The 19,187-nt window shown below is 45.6% G+C and overlaps 1 protein-coding gene across 11 annotated transcripts in view; it reads left to right on the forward strand.

Annotated features, from left to right (window-relative positions):
* The window catches only part of LOC119618285 (SH3 domain and tetratricopeptide repeat-containing protein 1-like), a 31,964-nt gene extending 12,933 nt beyond the window's left edge, over positions 1-19,031 (forward strand). For 5 of the 11 annotated variants that reach the window (XR_012095408.1, XR_012095410.1, XR_012095412.1 and 2 more), the window contains 2 exons: positions 16,795-16,975; positions 18,508-18,584. Coding sequence is in view for 1 of the 11 variants with exons in the window: in XM_073023171.1 (XP_072879272.1) it covers positions 16,934-16,975; positions 18,508-19,031 (566 nt within the window). In the remaining 10 variants the exon portion in view is untranslated. Of the gene's footprint in view, positions 1-5,735; positions 7,624-13,297; positions 13,430-16,794; positions 16,976-18,507 lie in introns of those variants that run through there. The other 6 variants (XR_012095409.1, XR_012095407.1, XR_012095413.1 and 3 more) reach the window with 6 other exon arrangements.
* The last annotated feature ends 156 nt before the right edge of the window (positions 19,032-19,187 follow it).

The following is a 19,187-nucleotide window of genomic DNA, read 5'->3' on the forward strand; positions in this document are numbered from 1 at the left end:
ACTCTGTGTGCTCCATACATATGTACAGTACACAATTATGTGTCAATTAAAAAAGAAAAAGCTGAACTTAGATTGGAATGGCTATGAAGTAGCTAGCTTTTTCATATTTTTGGTATAGACCCTAGGCATTTATGTTAAGTAAACTACCGTTGGCTTTAGGAAATGTTTAGTATTTGAATTTTAGCCTTGCATTTTATAATACAGAGAAGTAAAACTGTAAGTTTACTTTAGATACAGTCACAGGGGTTGGCCGTGATGACTTTTTTATGTAATAAGGGGGAAATATACCTTAATTAATAGGCATACATGCTCATTTTTCTCCCTTGTACACATTTTCAGCTGTTGTACAGGCATTGTGATACTTATGTAAACAGTATACGATATCTTAGGTAGGAATCAGAATTTTAAGGTAAGAATACTTAGAGTTATATATTTTTCAAGCTTTCAAAGTGGACATTTTGCATGTCCATTTTATAACTGTAATTAAATTTTCAAAAAGACAATACCTGTCTTTAATATGGGTGATGCTCTAGCATTTTTTTTTTTTTTTGGAGACAGGGTCTCACTTTCTCCCAGGCTGGAGTGTAGTGGTGCGATCATGGCTCACTGCAGCTTCAGCCTCATAGGCTCGAGAGATCCTCCCACCTCAGCCTCCCAAGTAGCTGGGACCACAGGTGTACAACACCATGCCCAGCTAATGTTTAAATTTTTTTTGCAGAGACAGGGCCTTCCTCTGTTGCTCAGGCTGGTCTGGAATTCCTGGGTTCAAGTGATTCTCCTGCTTCATCCTCCCAAAGTGCTGTGATTACCGTCCTGTGCCACTGCCTGGCCCCATATAAGTGGGATGATGACTTGAGCCTAGGGGTTCCACACCAGCCTGGGTAACATGGCACAAGATCCTGTCTCTACAAAAACTAAAAAAATTAACTGGTCATGGTGGCACCTGCCTGTGGTCCCAGCTACTCCAGGAGGCTGAAGCAGGAGGATAACTTGAGCCCAGGAGTCGAGGCTGCAGTGAGCTCTGATCTTGTCATTGCATTCCAGCGTGGGTGACAGAGTGATACGTTGTCTCTTAAGAAAAGTTACTGGCTACCTGATTATTCATAGGGAAAAAACCTGAACTCTGACCTAAACCTCATACCTCGTACAAAAATTAACTCAAAATGGATCATGGACTAGAACGTAAAATGCAAAATAAAGATGAAAAGAGGAGCTAGAGACTGGGAGAAACTATTTGCAAACTACATGTCTGATAAAGGACTCATATCTATAATATATAAAGAACTACCCAAATTCAGCAGTGAAACCAAATCATCTACTTTGAAAATGAATAAGAGACCTGAAGAGACATTTCAGATAACATATAAGCACATGAAAAGATGTTCACCATCATGAGCCATCAGAAAAATGCACACTAAAGCTACATCACTATACACCTATCAGAATGCCTAAAATAAAAAGTAGTAACAAGACCAATGCTGGTGAGGATGCAGGCAAACGGGATCACTCACACTTGGCTGCTGGGAATGGAAGATGGTACAGCCAATCTGGAAAACAGCTTGACAGTTTCTTAAAAAACTCAATGTGCAATTGCCATAGGATGCAGCACTCACATTCATGGGCAGTTATCCCAGAGAAATGAAGCCTTATGTTCACACAAAAGCCTATATGTATCTGTTCATAGCAGCATTATTTATAAAGGCTAGAAACTGGAAACAGCCTGGAGACTGCTCAGCAGGTGAATGGTTAAACAAACTGGTGCACCCAGGCCCCAGATACCACTCTGCAGTAGTTAATGACATCCTTGTTCATCAGTCTTTCAAACTAGAAACCACCATCGTGCTTACTCCCCTTTTTTCCATCCTGGTGGACTTCATTTTGTATTTCTTTCCAATGCATTTTCCCTCTGTCCTTTCTGGTTGCACCTCATGCCTCATTTGAACCGTTGTAAGAGCCCCCGAATTGTTTATCTGCCTCATCATGGAATCCTTTCTACACTTCATGTCCCGCATTGTCATTGGAACAATCTTTCCAAAACATGAACAAACTAACTTAAAAGAAATATCCCAGGTAGCCTTCCAAATAAGTATAAGCTTTCTGTTAGAAGTTTGACTTCTTGCCTATAGGGATCCTGAGGACTGTAGAGAGACAGATTTGCTGTCTGCATTTTAAGATCAGGCAGAAATCCCTGGAGGGGCCCATGTGGAACAGTGGCACAAATACTGGTTCTAGAATCAGAAGCCCTCATATCCTGGTTCTAACACTAGCTGGATGTTCTTGAGAAAGTTTTGGTTTCAAACCTCAGTATGAGGAAGCATACTCAAGGGATCACACAAGGCTGCTGGGAGGAGCAGATGAGGGGCATGGTGAACATGCTGTGTAATCCGTGAAGTACGTCTTATGTGTGAGAAGTGGAACTGTGTGGATAGCGGTTCTGGAATCATTGTATGAAAACGATGGAAAGCACATTCGTAGTTCTGCCTGATGATACCACTGGGCACCTGTGTTGTACGTGACTGCAACATGGGTGAGGCCCGGGTCAGTACAGCTCACGGTTTGGTTTTCATGCAGTTAGAAAGGCCCGAGAGGACCCTTCCCCCCTCCAGCTGTAGGAAGGAGGCGGCTGTCTCCTGCCTCTATTTGGTGGGATTGTCTGTGGCTCCTTGGGGACAGGAATGAAGGGAGTGGGGGAAGAAAGCCGGCCTGACTGCTAACTAGTCACCCTTTCCCCAGGAAGGAGTGGAGGGGTCATTTCGTGGTAACTTGCCAAGTCTTTCTTAACTCATCTGCTCTTTGAAATGACCAGCATGACAAGTAAAAGACCCGTTAGAGACAGATGGGCTGTGTGTCCCGTGCGTTTATGGCTTTGTGGACTCAGAGCTGCCAGAACTCGATAGCTTTCTGGGGAACGGTGGGTCAGCCAAGGGGCTGAAAATAGTGAGAGGAAGAAAATCCACCCTCGTTGCTCTGGTCTGGGAGTGATTACTGAGGAGAGCGGCATGGAGGGCCCAGCCGTGGGGTCCCTCTCAAGCACACCCTCACCGCAGTGGGAATGCGGGTCTCAACCTCCCTAGGCCTCCGTGATTTTCGTCTGTCACATACTCACCTCCAGCAGGGACGTCTATGGTGATGAGATGAGGGAGCATCATAGCACATGTGGCACTTTGTAGGCTTGTGGTGAGTGGACGCTGGCGTCAGTGGAACAGGAGACTGGGAGCTGCATGTGGACGCACTCACGTGCTGGTTGCATGAGTGGACAGAGGGGAGAGGGACGCTCTGCCGTTCTCCTTTTGGTCTGTCACTCCCGCTGTTGTGAACAGAATCCGTGAGTGTATTCTGTTGCCCCAGTCTACTTGGTAGGCTGATTGTTCAATTTTTTGCTTCCACTTTTGATTTCTTAAGAATGGGAAAAGGAATACTTCAGTTACTTTTCTGGTTGATGGCATACTTTCCTTGATATCACCTTAATGCTTTTTAATTTCTATGTATTTTGGATGCTGGAGCTTGCCTGACATCTGTATTTTTATGCCTCACCCTCTCGCGTAACTGTTGGCCACACCAGGACCAGAGAGAAGTGACCAGATCGATTGGTAGCAGGGCTAGGACTGGAATTCTCCAGCCTTTTAATGCCCAGCAGAGCAGGCTCTGTTTTCTGTATTGCACTGCTCTTCCCTATTTCGACCCCTGTTAGGACAGTGGATGTGAAATGTAGCTGGACGCTTTTGGGGGTGTGCTAGGAGTGTGGCAGATGCCTCAAACTGGCATTTTCCCCTGATTCTGAATTCTCATGGCTCAGAGTCAGTCTCTAGGCTACGGACCAGGAAGACGCAGGAAGTTGTTTTGTAGGAAAAACTATGCCAGGGCATTTTTTTCACCCGGTAATTTATTTGGTTTGAACTGGAATAAATCTCTGATATTGGTTTCTTTGCCAATATTATTAGGGAGTGGAGCCTGACTTGTTAACTTAATCCGATTCATAGTGCTTAGAATCTCAGTGAGTGTGTGTTGAACGGAGTGGAAGTGTGAGAGCATCTTGGACAGTGGTTTGCAAACCTAGCTGCATCTGGGGCGCTGTGAAAAACACAGGCGTGCTTACTCCAGACCAGTTGAAATAGAATCTGCAGGAATGGAGCCTGGGCAGCTATAATGCTGTTAAAAAACCCCAGGTGGTTCTGATATACCCTAAAGGTTGAGTAAAGGTTGAGATCCACTGATCCACAGTCAATTGGAGTCCTGGATCATAGACATGCCTTATGCTTTCACCAGCTTAGAATGGTTCTTGTGCTTTAGAACTGTGAAAAAGTGTTATGCAAACAAGTGTGGAAATAGCCTAAATGCCACATCCTGTTACTACCTGTCATGAAGTACATTGACCAGTTATTCACTCTATTCTGATCTCTACCCATTCCACCTTTTCTTCATGGAACAATGATTTGACAGTTGGTTATGCAGAACCATTGTAAGTCCAGTTTGATTGGCAGGAAACGATTTTGGGTATGAAGTACCTTTTAGGCATTTATTGAACTCTTGTTTGTACCACCGCTGTGCTGGACAGATTATAAATATTACTTCTTTAAACAAGGCCTATGGAGTCAGGCTGCCTGGGATTTGCTAACTAGCTGTGTCATTTGGGACAAGTTTTTAAGCATATATAAACCTGACTTTCATCTATGAAATGGAATGACAAGGGGTCATTATCATCTCACATGATCGTGCAAATGTGTGTGTAAAGTGCCTAGTTTGGTGCCTAACACATAGTAACTACTCAGTAAAGTTATTATTACACCATCATCATCATATTTAAATGTAAATATTAAGAGCTAATAAATTTGTAAAAGGTACTATACCTTTACCCCTTGAATCAAAGACTACTTTAGTTTTAAGCGGTTGGGTGAATTTATCACTTAAATATTGGCCTCTTGAATACCTTGAATTTCAATTGAACGTAGCCAGAGGATTTCATAATTGGACCGTTTCCTCTGGAACTTGGAGCTTTGTTTGTTTTTTGGTTTCACTTCCTACTCTAAGCTTGGGGCTGTGCACACCTTTATGGTGACTTCTGGTACTGGGGAATCAAAGCTTCATTCGCTTCTTTGGAGGAGATGATCTTATGCTATATGAAGCACTCAGACTTTGTTAACTGTGTACCATCCAGACAAGACCAGGTGCTTCCCATGGCAGCCTGTCCTTTTCTTAGCTCTCTCATCAATCTAGCCTGTTCCTTCTATTCCTCTTTATACTAGAACTTGCCTTTGAACAAGGAATGTTGTTTTGTCACTACTAGGTCCCCAGCAATTAGTAATGCCTAGCATATACTAGGTGCCTCCTGAATGTTAATAGGTGATAATCTAGCAGAACACAAGATAAATCCGCAGGTTGAGATTTAAGCTGAGTGGTATGAGCGCTGCATTGGCAAACTTATTAAATCAATTTTGTTAATACAAGTTTAACATATCTTAGTAACTGACTTAGTTCAGGAATCATTTACTGAGTGTCTTCTAGGCCAGACATTGGGGACAGAAAGGTAATAATATGTGATCCCTGCCTCATGCACAGGAAGTCTAGTGTGATGGACAGACACGTGCCAATGGCTGCCATGGAATATGGTGAGCATTAAGATAAAGGGGCACCCTGTGTGCCCTTGGAGCATAGAGCAGGGCTTGTGTTCTGGGAACATGGGCTCCATGTGAAAACACAATTTAAATTTTCTTTCTTTCTTTCTTTTTTTTTTTGAGATAGAGTCTTGCTCTGTGGTCCAGGTTGGAGTACAGTGGTGTGATCTCGGCTCACTGCAACGTGCTCCCCCCAGGTTCAAGCGATTCTCGTGCCTCAGCCTCCCGAGTAGCTGGCATAACAGGTGTGCGCCACCATGCCCGGCTAATTTTTGCATTTATAGTAGAGATGGAGTTTCACCATGCTGGCCGGGTTGGTCTTGGACTCCTGACATCAGGTGATCCTCCCGCCTCGGCCTTCCAAAGTTCTGAGATTATAGGCATGTAAGTATTCATCCTTTTAAATATCTGCGGGTAGCACTTAACTTTAAATGGGTACTAATTAAACTATTGAATGACTTTAGTATGGATTGAATGACTTTGCTCGGGCCTCGTTTTTAATTTCCTTCATTAGAGAGAAAAAAAAAATGCAGGTTGAATATCCCTCATCCAAACTGCTTGGAACCAGAAGTGTCTCAGATTTTTTTATATTTTTGGATTTTTGAATATTTGTACTATACTTGCTGGTTGAGCCTCCTGAATTCAAAAATCCAGAGTCTGAGCTGTTCCAATGAACATTTCGTTGAGTGTCACGTCGGCACTCAAAAGTTGTGGATTTTGGAGTTTCTGGTTAGGGAGACTCATCCTGTATGGGCGGTGGATTGTCGCAGGAGTTCCGGACCAGAGGTTGGGTGACTAGGGTTTAGTTTTCACTTTGTTACTAAACAGGCTGTTTTCTTCCATAAGCTCAGCTTTAGATCCCCCGGTTGTCAAAGAAGGGAATGGGCCATCTGATGTTTAAGGCCTCTGTTAGTTCTGACTTGGAGACACCTGGCTTCAGTTCATCTTCCTTAGGAGTGGACAAAGAATATGGGAATTTTGAAATTGTTAGTCAACATCTACAGGGTCGTTGCAGCCTGGTTTTGGGTAAAGGTCATCTTTAGTGAGCCCAGGGAGAAACAGTGGTTTAGCTGTCAGCTGAGAGGGGTAAGCGGTTCTATTAATTTTCCTCTGTGGTAGTGGAAGCATTGTTAAGGGTCACAGCGTTAGTGGAGCTGACTGGAAAGAGGAGGGGAACTCACTGTTGCAGGTTATATTGAATGTCTTTTCAGTCACTAAATGCTTTTTATGATATGTTTTTCAGGATTTCAGTGTTGTATGATTTCTCTGTGTTAAGCACAGGAAATTTAACATCAGCAAAAAAGAATGCTCTTTTTTTCTTTTTTTTTTTTTTGAGATGGGGTTTCCCTCTTGTCATCCAGTCTAGAGTGCAGTGGCGTGACCTCAGCTCACTGCTACCTCGGCCTCCTGAGTTCAAGCGAGTTTCCTGCCTCAGCCTCCCGAGTAGCTGGGATTACAGGTGCCCGCCAGCATGCCCGGCTAATTTTTGTAGTTTTAGTACACATGGGGCTTTGCCATATTGGCCAGGCTGTTCTTGAACTTCTGACCTCAGGTGATCCTCCTGCCTCAGCTTCCCAAATTGCTGGGATTACAGGCATGAGCTGCCACGCCTGGCCTTGAATGTTCTTTCTGTGGGAATCTACAAAAGCCAGGTTTTGAGTCTAGTGGCAGAAAACCTCTTCTTCATTGTTTAGCTGTGCTGTGAGCTTGGAGGGCTTCAAGCCCAGCTGAAAAAGCTGTAGTATTTTAGGTCAGTTGGCTGTCTTGGAGAACTTCATGAGCACTGGGCTGGAGTGATACTGTCAGAGTTCATGAGTGGTGTGAGGCTCTCAAAGCCTAGATACTGCGGTTGCCCAAATACATCGGCTGGTCTCACTATTTCTCTTGGGAGTCGGGGGGTGGAAAATGCAGTGGTCTTAACTCTGCTCTTAATTTGATAGTGCTGTTATTAATGGTAGGAATGATTTCGTATGTTTGCATTTTGCTTTGTAATTCACAGAGAATTTTAAAATCCATTATCTGATTTCATTCCCTCAGCAGTTCTGTGAAAAAGGCAGAGCAGTTTTCATATCTTCTGTTTTCCCATGATTCTCTTGTGGTTCACAGAAGCTAAGAGCCTTCACCAAGGTCATAGGGTGAATGAGTCGCAGAGCTGGGAGTAGAGGCTCAGGCTTCTAGTGACCCTGTTTCTTCCTTGATAGCTCGCTCTGGTGGCGCTATGCTCAGGTAACGGCACACGTTCGGTTTGGTCTTTTGTAAATCCCTGCCCCATTTCGGGGGAGGTTCTTGGGAGGCTTTTATTCATTTTGGAGCATTTAAGTATCTTGTCCTCTCTCCCTCTTCCCAGATGCATGGGCATTTCTGCAGGCCCTCAGGCTGGTCCTTGTGCGTGGGGGCATCTCCTGCCTCCACGTTGCTTGCTCGCCCCCTTCTGAAGGTGCTCTTCCCCGCATGGAGCCCCCTCGTGCTGCCTCCACACTGCAGGCTGTTCGGTAAATGTTCCTAAGTGAGCATCGTTGTTTTCTAGAAATGGGACGGGGTATGGATGCCAAGTTCTTTTCTGTGTGAAGTCTTTGATTGTATCATCTTGCCTTCCCCGTGTGTGCTCCTTGAGGTTGTCGCTGTGCTGCGGTCATCTGTGTTCCCTAGGGTGCCTCCCTTGGAGTCCTGGCCATAGTAGACATGCAGTCAGTGTTCACGGCCTAAATGAGAGAAAGGCCAACAGAGTCATTAAATCTGGAAAATGACAAGTGAGGGAAAGGAATTTTTATTGAAGGCATGTGAAAAAGAAATCTTTTTAGAAAAGTTGACCTGTTTCTCAACTGGAGTTGAATTTCAGCTCAGAAAAAACAGCTGTGTGCCCAGATGGCTTTGGGATTTCAGTTTGTGACAGATGAATTGAATTTGTTGTTGTATGAATGTGTTATCCTTTTGTGGTTTTATTAGGCCTTTCTCCCAAATGGAATCGATTTTTCTATAAAACTCACACTTCCTTTTTGAGAAGTGTAACACTAATTGTATGGAATGGTCTCCCAAAAGATTACCTGCCATGAACCGAACACACTGCCTCAGACTCACGGTCCCTGGTTTCTGCCTGTGCAGCTGCAGGGCAGAGAGGCACGCTCGAGCTGAAATCAAGACGCGTGTCTGCATCTTCTCTTTCTTGACTGCTGTTTCGTCTCTGAGCTGGCCTGCCTTCAACGTCTAGGAGCTTGGTGGGTGTAGACACATTACGGTATGGAGGAGGGATACGGCGTTGCCACAGCCAGGAGACTCGCTGAAGTCTCTGTTCTCTTCCTGCTCACTGCTCTGACTTTGTATAAGTCACATGTGTAGGGCTGTGCACAGTGGCTTACACCTGGAATCCCAGCACTTTGGGAGGCCAACCTGGGAGGATCTCTTGAGCCCAGAGTTTGGAACCAGTCTGGGCAACATGGTGAAAGCCCATCCCTACAAAAAATAAAAATTAAAATATTAGCCAGGTGTGGTGGCTCATGCCTGTAATCCCAGCTACTGGAGAGGCTGAGGTGCGAGAATCACTTGAGCCCGGGAAGTCGAGGCTGCAGTGAACCATCATCACGCCACTGCACTCCAGCCTGGTCAGAGCAAGACCTTGTCTCAAAACAGACAAAAACAAACAAACAAAAACCCATGTGTAATAGTGGCAGTAGTTAACTTTTGAAAGTTTGAAGAAAAGTTTCTAAATCACCCGTGACCATGGACAATTTACTTAGCCTTTCTATGCCTCAGTTTCCTCATCTATGAAAAATGAGAGAATATGGTACTGATCTTACAGGATCATTAAACCATTGCCCAGATTGCTTATAGAGCTAGAGCTTTTTCCTTGAAGTACATGAGTATGGCTGTCAGACATCTGAAACCCGAAGCCATCTTACAACATCATTTGGATGCTACCCCCTCTTCACCCTCTTTTTCCATTCGTAAGGGACAAGGATCCAGGAAGGAAAGAATCAGCTTACAAAGGCTTTTGTTACAATTAATCGTTCATGTTCTTTCTTTCGGTATCTTATTCTCTGTTTACATTTTTTTTTTTATTACATTTTTTGAGACAGAGTCTTGCTCTGTCACCCAGGCTGGAGTGCAGTGGCACGATCTCGGTTCACTCCAACCTCTGCCTCCCAGGTTCAAGTGATTCTTGTGCCTCAGCTTCCTGAGTAACTGAGATTACAGGTGTGTGCCACCACGTCCAGCTAATTTTTATGTTTTTAGTGGAGACAAGGTTTCGTCATGTTGGTCAGGCTGATCTTGAACTCCTGAACTCAGGTGATCTGCCTGCCTCAGTCTCCCAAAGAACTGAGAGTACAGATGTGAGCCACCGCCCCCGGCTGCTGTTTTCATTTTGTAACACTAGCGTCACCCCAGTGTAGGGTGGCTAGGGGTATTCTTCTTTCCTGTTTCCTGGTGTATTTTCCTCTACAGTATTGATCACTCTTTAACATACTTTTTGGTTGTCTGTCGCTACCTACAAAAATATATGTTCGCTGTTATATCACCAGTGCCTGGCACATAGATAGTCAATATTTGTTGAATGAATGAATGAATGAATGAATGGGCTGAAAGAACCTTATTCTTCTTTCTTCTGTCAGTTCACACCAAATGCTTTTGGAAAATGCTATATGAACAGGGATCATAAGCAGCAGAGGTTACACACATGGCTGTGGGATAGCCCATCATCCTCAGATAATTGTCTGGAAGGAGGTGGAGTACTTGAGTAGAAATGATACAAGATAACTTCTTCAGGAAATCAGCCAAGTGTCACAGCTTTTCACACAGGCGTGTGATGTTTGCGTATGTGTGTATGAAGAGCTGTCATGGCCTAGAATCACGGGCCTTTAGATCCCTTGTACAGATAGAAAAGTAAAGTCGGAGGCCCAAGAATGCTGTAGGCCACCAAGGTAGAGTCCCTGTCTGTCCTTCTCAGTGTCCAGTCACTTCTCACTGCACTCCCCTCTTTACTCCTAAAGCCACTTTCCCTGACTCTGAATGTGTAACCACGAGGGAGAAAATGTACTCCAGGCTCACAATTTGTGGAGAAAAAGCCCAGCACCTAAAAATAATGTTCACAAAGTTTGTACCTAGAAAACGTGGCCATTTCTATCATGTCTTTGAATTTCCCTGTTTCTCATACATTTTATAAACAAGACAGTAGAAGGAGATTCGTGAACAGCAACTTTAGAACAAGGGGGAAAAAATCAAACCTAGAGCATTCCAGTTTCTGTTTTCTTCTCAGTTTAGGGCTGAGGCACTTTAGCTTCCTGTCTAAGGGACTACTCAAATCTGATTAGAAGCCATTGTGGGCTGGTAATTATCCATAATTTTAGGAAGACAGATGTAGCACCAACTCTGTTCTCTAATAGCAGGCTTATTAATTTTAAATTTGCATGGCAGGAGAATCAGATGGCAAGGTGAGATAAGCATTCAGATGCTTGGTCAATGATAGCTGTTTACTTCCACATGTCACATGGGGATTTGGGACCCGGGAAGTCCACTGAGAACTGATGATTGTCTGTCCCCTAACCAGCTGGGTTCTTTTTCATCCTGAGCTCAGAAAGATTGCTCCTACTGCAGCCAGGGAAGACAGGTTGTTGACTGGTTAGAAATCATGGTAGGTTATTTTCTCCACTCGCAGTTCGCAGTTGGAAAGCAGAGCTATCAAAAAGTTGTCTCTGTTGTATTTCAAATCTGGGTGTTTAAAAAATTATGTAAGCAATTTAATCATTTCTTTAACAGTAGTTGTGTGTGTTCTTGATGCGAATGAGAGGTGCATTCCCTTGTAAAATCCCTGGGACTTAATAGGAAGATGTGAGCCTTAGAACAGAAGTTGGTTTTCTAGATGATCACGTAGATATGATGCTGAGCACTAGACAAAGATGTTGATTGAAGCGATTTAAAAAAATTTTGTCTGAGTTCAGATTTTACACCAATATTTAGAAAATCAGCAAAAGAACTTGGAGGAATGTTCTCAGGCATCCAGTTCAGCCCCCTGCGCACATTGTCATAAAATCCGAGTGTGTGTACAGGGAGACGCATTCCTTTCTGTTCTCATCACTGGCCCTTCCCTGGCTCTGCACCTGCCTGTCATGCGCGTCCCTGTGAAGAGACCACCAAACAGGCTTTGTTTGAGCAATAAAACTTTTTAATCACCTGGGTGCAGGCGGGCTGAGTCTGAAAAAGAGAGTCAGCGAAGGGAGATAAGGGTGGGGGCGTTTTATAGGATTTGGGTAGGTAAAGGAAAATTACAGTCAAAGGGGGGTTGTTCTCTGGTGGGCAGGAGTGGGGGTCACAAGGTGTTCAGTGTGGGAGCTTTTTGAGCCAGGAAAAGGAATTTCACAAGATAATATAATCGCTTAAGGCAAGGACCGGTCATTTTCACTTCTTTTGTGGTAGAATGTCATCAGTTAAGGTGGGACAGGGCATTTGCACTTCTTTTATGATTCTTCAGTTACTTCAGGTCATCTGGGCATATAAGTGCAAGTCACAGGGGATGCGATTCCTTGGCTTGGGCTCAGAAGCATGACATTGCCCTCTTCCCTACCTTTTCCCTCCTGTGCGGTTCTCTCACAAAGTGAATGGCCTCAGCCACAGCTTCTCTGCAGCTGCATCAGACTGTGGCGACAGGAGTGGTGGCTCCTGCAGGGCCTGCTGTCCCCACTGAGCCCAGTCTTGCTTGCCGCTGGAACCTGGTCACCATTTTGCACCGAAAGTATGTAATTCTATGGAATGAAAGCCAACATGCTGGGAATGGAGGTGTCTTTATCACGGTGCTCTGCATATTTTAATCTTGGGTGGAAAGTATGGAAAAGTATGTGATACCTGTGGTTTGATGTCAGAAGGACGTTGTGAACTTGACGTGGACTGAGGATGTTCAGGTGCAACAGGCACCCTGGCTTCATTAAATGAGACTTCCCCATCTCCCTGTCAGGCATGCACAGGTGTATGGCCACATCTTATGTGTTATCCTTATCTAGAGTGCGTCTTGTCGTCACGTTTAAAGTTACATGATGATATTCTGCCTCATAGAGTAGGTCCCAAACCGCATTCAACACAGAAATGCACTCTTGCTTTTATACATAGAAAGTGCTTTCATATACCAAGTGGGAGAGCAGTCCTAAAATCTGGGCTGGAATCACAGAAGGAAGACTTGGGGAAGCAATAGATTCCCTAATCCAAAGCTGGTTTTTGATGAACCTAGAAACAGGACCAAGAGAAGTGAATTTGCCTAAGGCCCTGACAGTGTCTCACGGTAGCATTTGAACCTAGCAGTTTCTTGACCTATTTCTTTAAATGATTAGTCATGCTTCCTCTGATTCCTATATAAACGTATTCCTCATTCATTCTTTTGTTTCAGTGAATTATTGCGGTGCTACCACGTAGCAGTATTTGCGTCAAAATGTGGCAGTGTTTATCCCTTTCCAAGGTTTTTAGTTGTACAGTTTGTCAAAGTTGTGCTAACAGTTTCTTGTTGGTTGCAAGGTGTCCTTTCAGAAGCCAATTGTGTGGTGTATTTATATTGCTTGTTGGAGGTAGTTTTGTTAGAACCTACTTTGAGTGGCTGGCGTGGGCCTGGGGGACAATAACAGCTGCCTGCTTCATGGGCAGAGATGAAGTAATTGCTTCCTGGGAAGTACCATCCTCCTGGCCACACTCTCCAGCCCATTTCCTTTGTGGTGGTTTCCTTGCATCTGCATGGTTCTGACTTCATGTGAGTCTCTTTTATTTTAGCATATGACTTCAGGCTGTGGGGAAGAATGGCCATTTTAGCACAGAGATGCACACAAAGGAACAACCGGCTAAATGTGAGTGAAGACATTCTTGGGGGGGGATTCATTTCTTTTATTCTGTAACAGGCAATCTGGGAAACATTCTGGACATGTGGCCTGTGGCCTGCACTGTCACAGCTCCTCCCTGCAGGATCGCAGATGTTTGGAGATTGTAGTGATAACTGTTATCATTGAGAATGCCATTCTCACAGGCTCTAATAAGTCAGGATTTATTCAGTGTGAATTTGTTAAAGACAACTGTATTTCTAGCCAAATCCATGGGAGACGTTTCTCCTGGCAGTGTTGCTGGGGGTATTCCCATGGCTTAGTCTTAGGGGAGCACACGCCTTTGAATACTGCTGAAGCTGTAAGTACCCAAAGCGCACCGGAGTACTTTTGCCATACGGGGTGTTAGTCACTGATACACGTCTCAGTCAGACCTGATGGATTCTTGACCCCTTCCTTTCTTAATTTTTTAATTTTTATTTTTTATTTTTGTTTTTTAAGAGCACAACCCCTCAGGTGGCCACCATGAATCTCTGGTGTTTTCAGTTGGCTGCAGCCTATTTGCTATCTCTGGTTCAAACATATTCGAAGTCTGATGATGCTTCCCTCTGTTGTTCTTCTGCTGTGTGACCTCCACGCATGCAGGGTTCAAGACTGTCAGAGCTGGGAGCCACCTTCACAACTACCAGGGTTTCCGGAACTTCCTTTATCTAGCCCTGGGGATGGAAGAGATGTCATCAGAGACGGAGGCTTATTAGGTTTACATGCCATTGATAACGAATGAGGAGGTTTTCTTTTATATAAGGGGAGCTTCTTATAATGTGCTTTAGTAGGGTAAAGAAGCTTTTGAGGTTTGCTTTCTCTGGAAAGATAATTTGTGATCCTGCTGTTGCTTTCAACAAAAATATCATTTGCATACCAGTGCATGTTGTATTACTGAGCACTGGCTGACAAACGGTTCTTAACTCGTCATTCACTCCGCCACTGATTTTTGAATGGCATATGTGTGCCAGCTGTAGTAGGAACTTGCTAGACTCTAGAACTAACCCTTATGAAATAGGGGTCCTGGCGGAAGCAAATGCATATAACTATAAACGTTTGAGGGGATATCAGAGGGGGTGCCTATAGGTGCAAACTTCGTTCATTCATTGTCCCATCTAGGAGGTTTTGTGTCTTAGCAGCGTGTTCCATAGCAACACATCCCTCTATCAAAATATTCATCGTATTATTTTGAAATTCTGTGCTTAGATGTGTGTTTTTCGGACTAAGTTTAGAACTGGTTAAGGACAGGCTATGGGGTATGTATTATATATATCTACACACACACATATATTTATATATATATACATTACCATTGTAAATATAGTATATATTTATATATATACTCATATATATATTTCTCCCTCTCTATATATACATACACACCACACACATACACACACACACTTCTACTGCCAAGCACAGAAAGTCAAAACTCGGCAAGGGTTCTTTTAGTGTTCATGAAAAAATAGATGTTTTAGTTGAGAGTGTCCTTAAGTTGCCAGGGGAAAGACAGGATGGATTCACAAAGGGAGATAATGTTTTTTTTTTTTCTTTGTTTAACTCTTGAATTCGAAATAATTAAGACTTATGGAAAAGTTGCAAAAATAGTACAGACAATTCCCATATACTCTTCCCTCAGATTCCCCAAACATTTCACCCCATTTGTACTTTCCCTCTCTGTGGATATAATTTTTTTTTTTCTGAAATGTTTGAGAGAGGAAGGTAGAATGCAGGGCAGGGTGAAAGGTGGAAGGAGAGAGGTGGGTTGGGAGGCTTTTTTTTTTTTTTTTTTTTTTTTAAACCTTCTAAGATGGAGTTTCGCTCTTGTCACCCAGGCTGGAGTGCAATGGCACAATCTCGGCTCACTCTAACCTCTGCCTTCTGAGTTCAAGTGATTCTCCTGCTTCAGTCTCCCGGATAGCTGGGATTACAGGCGCCCACCACCATGCTCGGCTAATTTTTTATATTTTTAGTAGAGGGGTTTCACCATGTTGGCCAGGCTGGTCTTGAACTCCTGACCTCTGATGATTCACCTGCCTTGGCCTACCAAAGTGCTGGGATTACAGGCGTGAGCCACTGTGCCTGGCGATTGGGAGGCTTTTGCCGTAACCCAGAGCGCTATGATGAGGGCTGGACCTGGTTGGAAATGATGAGGAAGGTGAGAAGTGGTTAGGTCTGGCACATATTTTGAAAGGAGAGTTTAAATGGGTTGGATGACAAGAGAGAGAAAAAGAAGTATTAAGGATGATGTCAAGGATTTTGGCCTGAGTAACTGGAAGACTAGAGATGCTGTTATTGGGATCGGGAAGACTATGGGAGGAGTGGGTTATAGTAGGGGGAATCAAAAGTGTGTTTTCCGCATGCTAAATTTGAGGTCCAAAAAGGGATGTCAAGTAGTGTTGGCTGGGCGCCGTGGCTCACGCCTGTAATTCCAGCACTTTGGGAGGCTGAGGCGGGCAGATCACCTGAGGTCAAGAGTTCGAGACTAGCCTGATAATTATTAAAATCGATGATTGATGTTTGCTAATTAATCATATTATTGCTTCTAATACTGCAGGGGGTTCACACCTACCTGTGATGTTGTTCCTAATATCTAGGGACAGAGAGCATGATTTTAGTTTTAATACCACAGTAGGTATACACTCACTCTGTGACACTGATCCTAATATTGAGAGGGGTAGAATATGACATGACTCCCAACATAGCAATGAATGGACAGCCACCCGGTGATATTGCTCCTGATATTCACGGAAGAAGCGTATGATATTACTCCCAATATCCCAGGGAGGGTACAGCTCTTCTGTGATATGGTTCCTAGTATCTGGAGGGGGAGAGGATGATAATAATTCCAGTATCGCAGGCTGTGTTCACCCACCCTGTGATATTGTTATTAATATCCTGGGAGAGGAAGATATGATTCCCCATAGAGCAGGAGGCGTACACCCAGCCTGGGATATTGTTCCTAATATCCATGGAGAGGAGAGGCTGATGTTACTCCCAATATGGCAGGGGGTGTACATCCACCCTGTGATATTCTTCTTAATATTCCAAGGCTGAGAGGTTGATATTACTCCTAGTATCTCAGACACCGTACACCCCCGTGTGATACTCTTCCTGATATCTGGAAGGGGAGAAGATGGTATTAATCCCCATATCGCAGGAGGTGAACACGTACTCTGTGATATCTTTCTTAGTATGCAGGGAGAGAGAGGGTAATATTATTCCCAATATTGCAGAAGATGTACACGTCCCCCCGTGATATTGTCCTTAATATTCCAAGGCACAGAAGACAATGTTACTCCCAATATCGCAGAAAGTGTACACCACACAGTGATGTTGTTCCCATGATCCAGGAGGGAAGAGGACGATATGACTTTCAACCCTTGCACCCTGCAATGCTCTCATCCTGCAACACCGACACCAGCTCAACCTGACATGGGACCAGAGGTGCTGGCTGGGGGTGTTCATTGCTTCTCTGTTCTCCCTTGCCAGACTCAGTAGAGGAAGCTGAGACCGAGCAGCCGCAGGAACAAGGTAGGTTTTGCCCGTGGCTCAGGCTTCTCTGGTTATGAGCTGGGCTTTGGAGTAATGGCAGGGGAGGGGACAGAGGTGAGTACGGTGGGCATTGGATGCGGCTGTCACCCCTCTGTGGTGTGGGCCGGGGACTTGAGGGACATCGCCTGAGGTGGGCCTGAACCTCCCGTCTACTCTGACACTGGAGGCCGTGAGGTCCCACATTTCTTCCAATGAACATGCTGACCCCCGCCTGGTCCCCAACCGAGATGGGGCATCCTTTCCACTGCTGGGACCCACATGTAGCTGTGGGTTCCTTTTTCATGACCTGGAGAAGCTGCAGTTCACCCTGTGCTCTGCCTCAGAGATGGGAGGCCACACTGCCCTCAGCGGGTAGCAGAATTCAGAGCCTTAGGTTGCAGGGGCCTCAACTGAGGTCCCTGAAGGGTCTTCTCCTTCCTGAGGGGAGCCAGGGGGGAAGGGAAGGCTGTTGTAGGTTTGCCTCAGGGAGGGGGTGGTTCCACCCTCTGCCAAAGTCACTGGAGCAAAGGCACGTGGCTCTCCAGCTGCCCCGGAGGCCAGGGTAGTGGCTGGGAGGGGCTGTGTGCCTCTGCTGGGTGGGGGCGATTTCTTAGCTAATCTAGTGTAGTCAAGTCAGACATTTGCCTCTAAGGCTTTACAGATGAATAAGGAGGCAGTTTGTATTGAACATATTTTTTGCATGTGAGCTTGAAACAGAGGGTCGGTTTAAATCTAGGTTTTTCCCTTCCCAGTAATGCCTCCTTTCATCCCAGGTTTTCCAACAGGAAATGCGCTTGTTTGCTCACCTCTGGGAGGGGGCTTTGGCTAGGAATCCACCAAAGCCAGCAGACACCAGTGGGCTGCTGGAGCAGTCTGGCCTTTGTTAACCCTTTAGGAACCGTGGGCTTCAGGTTTTCAGACCATCCACGGTGAAGGTGGCCACAGGGGCCTGGCAGCTTTCCCATCCTTCCTGCAGGGATGGTCCGTTTCCCTGCACGGAGCTGGGCACATGGGTACAACACCCCTGTCCTGTGCCATCGGTGGCTTTACCAATTTTGCATAGCAGCTTTTGAGCTGATCCATAGCTCTGATTGGCTGTTGAGGATTTCATGGATTCCTGTACCCCACCGGGGGGCCCAATATGCTGACAGAAGTTACATTTGTAGTTGTGGTGCTGCATATTCATGGGTCCAGTTAGAAGGCTTTGATTCTTTCTAAAGGGAAAGGCATCTCTGAGGGGTCACTGTTCTGACACAGTCTCCTAAAACCTTGCTGTCAGGTGGGCGACAAAACAGGACAGGAGGGTGATTTTGTAGGAGAGTCGGGCCACGGGCCTGCGTGTTCTCTCTGTCCCCGTAGTGCCGGAGTTCGTACGTGCTCCAGGCCCCGAGTTTGCGTTGCACATAATTCTTAAGGGCTCATGGCAAGCTGCGCCGGGGACACAGAGGGCAGGGATGGGGGGACCCTGCCCCCAGTCGACCAAGGACTCACTGCCGGACTCTAATATGTCTAGGTGTTTTTGTGACTTGCAGAAATACCTCCATCTTGTCTGGGCCTGGATCCACAGGAGACCCTGTCGAAGGTGAAGAATGTTCTGGAACAATGCAAGACCTGCCCAGGCTGCCCCCTGGAGCCAGCGTCCTGGGGTCTCTGTGCGGCATCCAGCAACGTGAGCTTGCAGGACCCCGAGGACCCCTCCTTCTTCTTGGAAGCTGAGGACGACTGGGAGGACCCAGAGGCCCTGAGCTCACTGCTGCTGTTCCTGAACGCCCCCGGGTACAAGGCCAGCTTCTGTGGCCTGTACGACGTGGCACTGCCATGGCTGAGCGGCATGTTCTGCAGCTTTAGCGACGAGGAGGAGCTGACTGAGTGCCTGGCACATGCCCGAGGGGCGGCCAAGAAAGCTGGCCTCTTCATGACCAGAGTCCATGCCATCGTGGACTGCCTGGTGGCCCTGGCCTGGCTTCACGTGCTTCATGGACAGAGCCTGGTGACCCTGAACATCCTGCAGTCTGTCCAGGATGCAGTGGTGGCCAGAGAGGACCAGAGGGTGTAATGGCCAACATGCTGGCCGTGGCTGTGAAGAGGACAGGCCGGACGAGGCAGGCAGCTGAGGGCTACTACTGCGCCTTATGAGCGGCTTGGGACCTGGGCCATTGGAGGAACCAGGCAGTGGTGCTGGCCAATTTCGGGACCCTGTGCCTGCATGCAA

The sequence above is a fragment of the Chlorocebus sabaeus genome, chromosome 14 (assembly GCF_047675955.1).
Source record: "Chlorocebus sabaeus isolate Y175 chromosome 14, mChlSab1.0.hap1, whole genome shotgun sequence".
Lineage (NCBI taxonomy): Eukaryota > Metazoa > Chordata > Mammalia > Primates > Cercopithecidae > Chlorocebus > Chlorocebus sabaeus.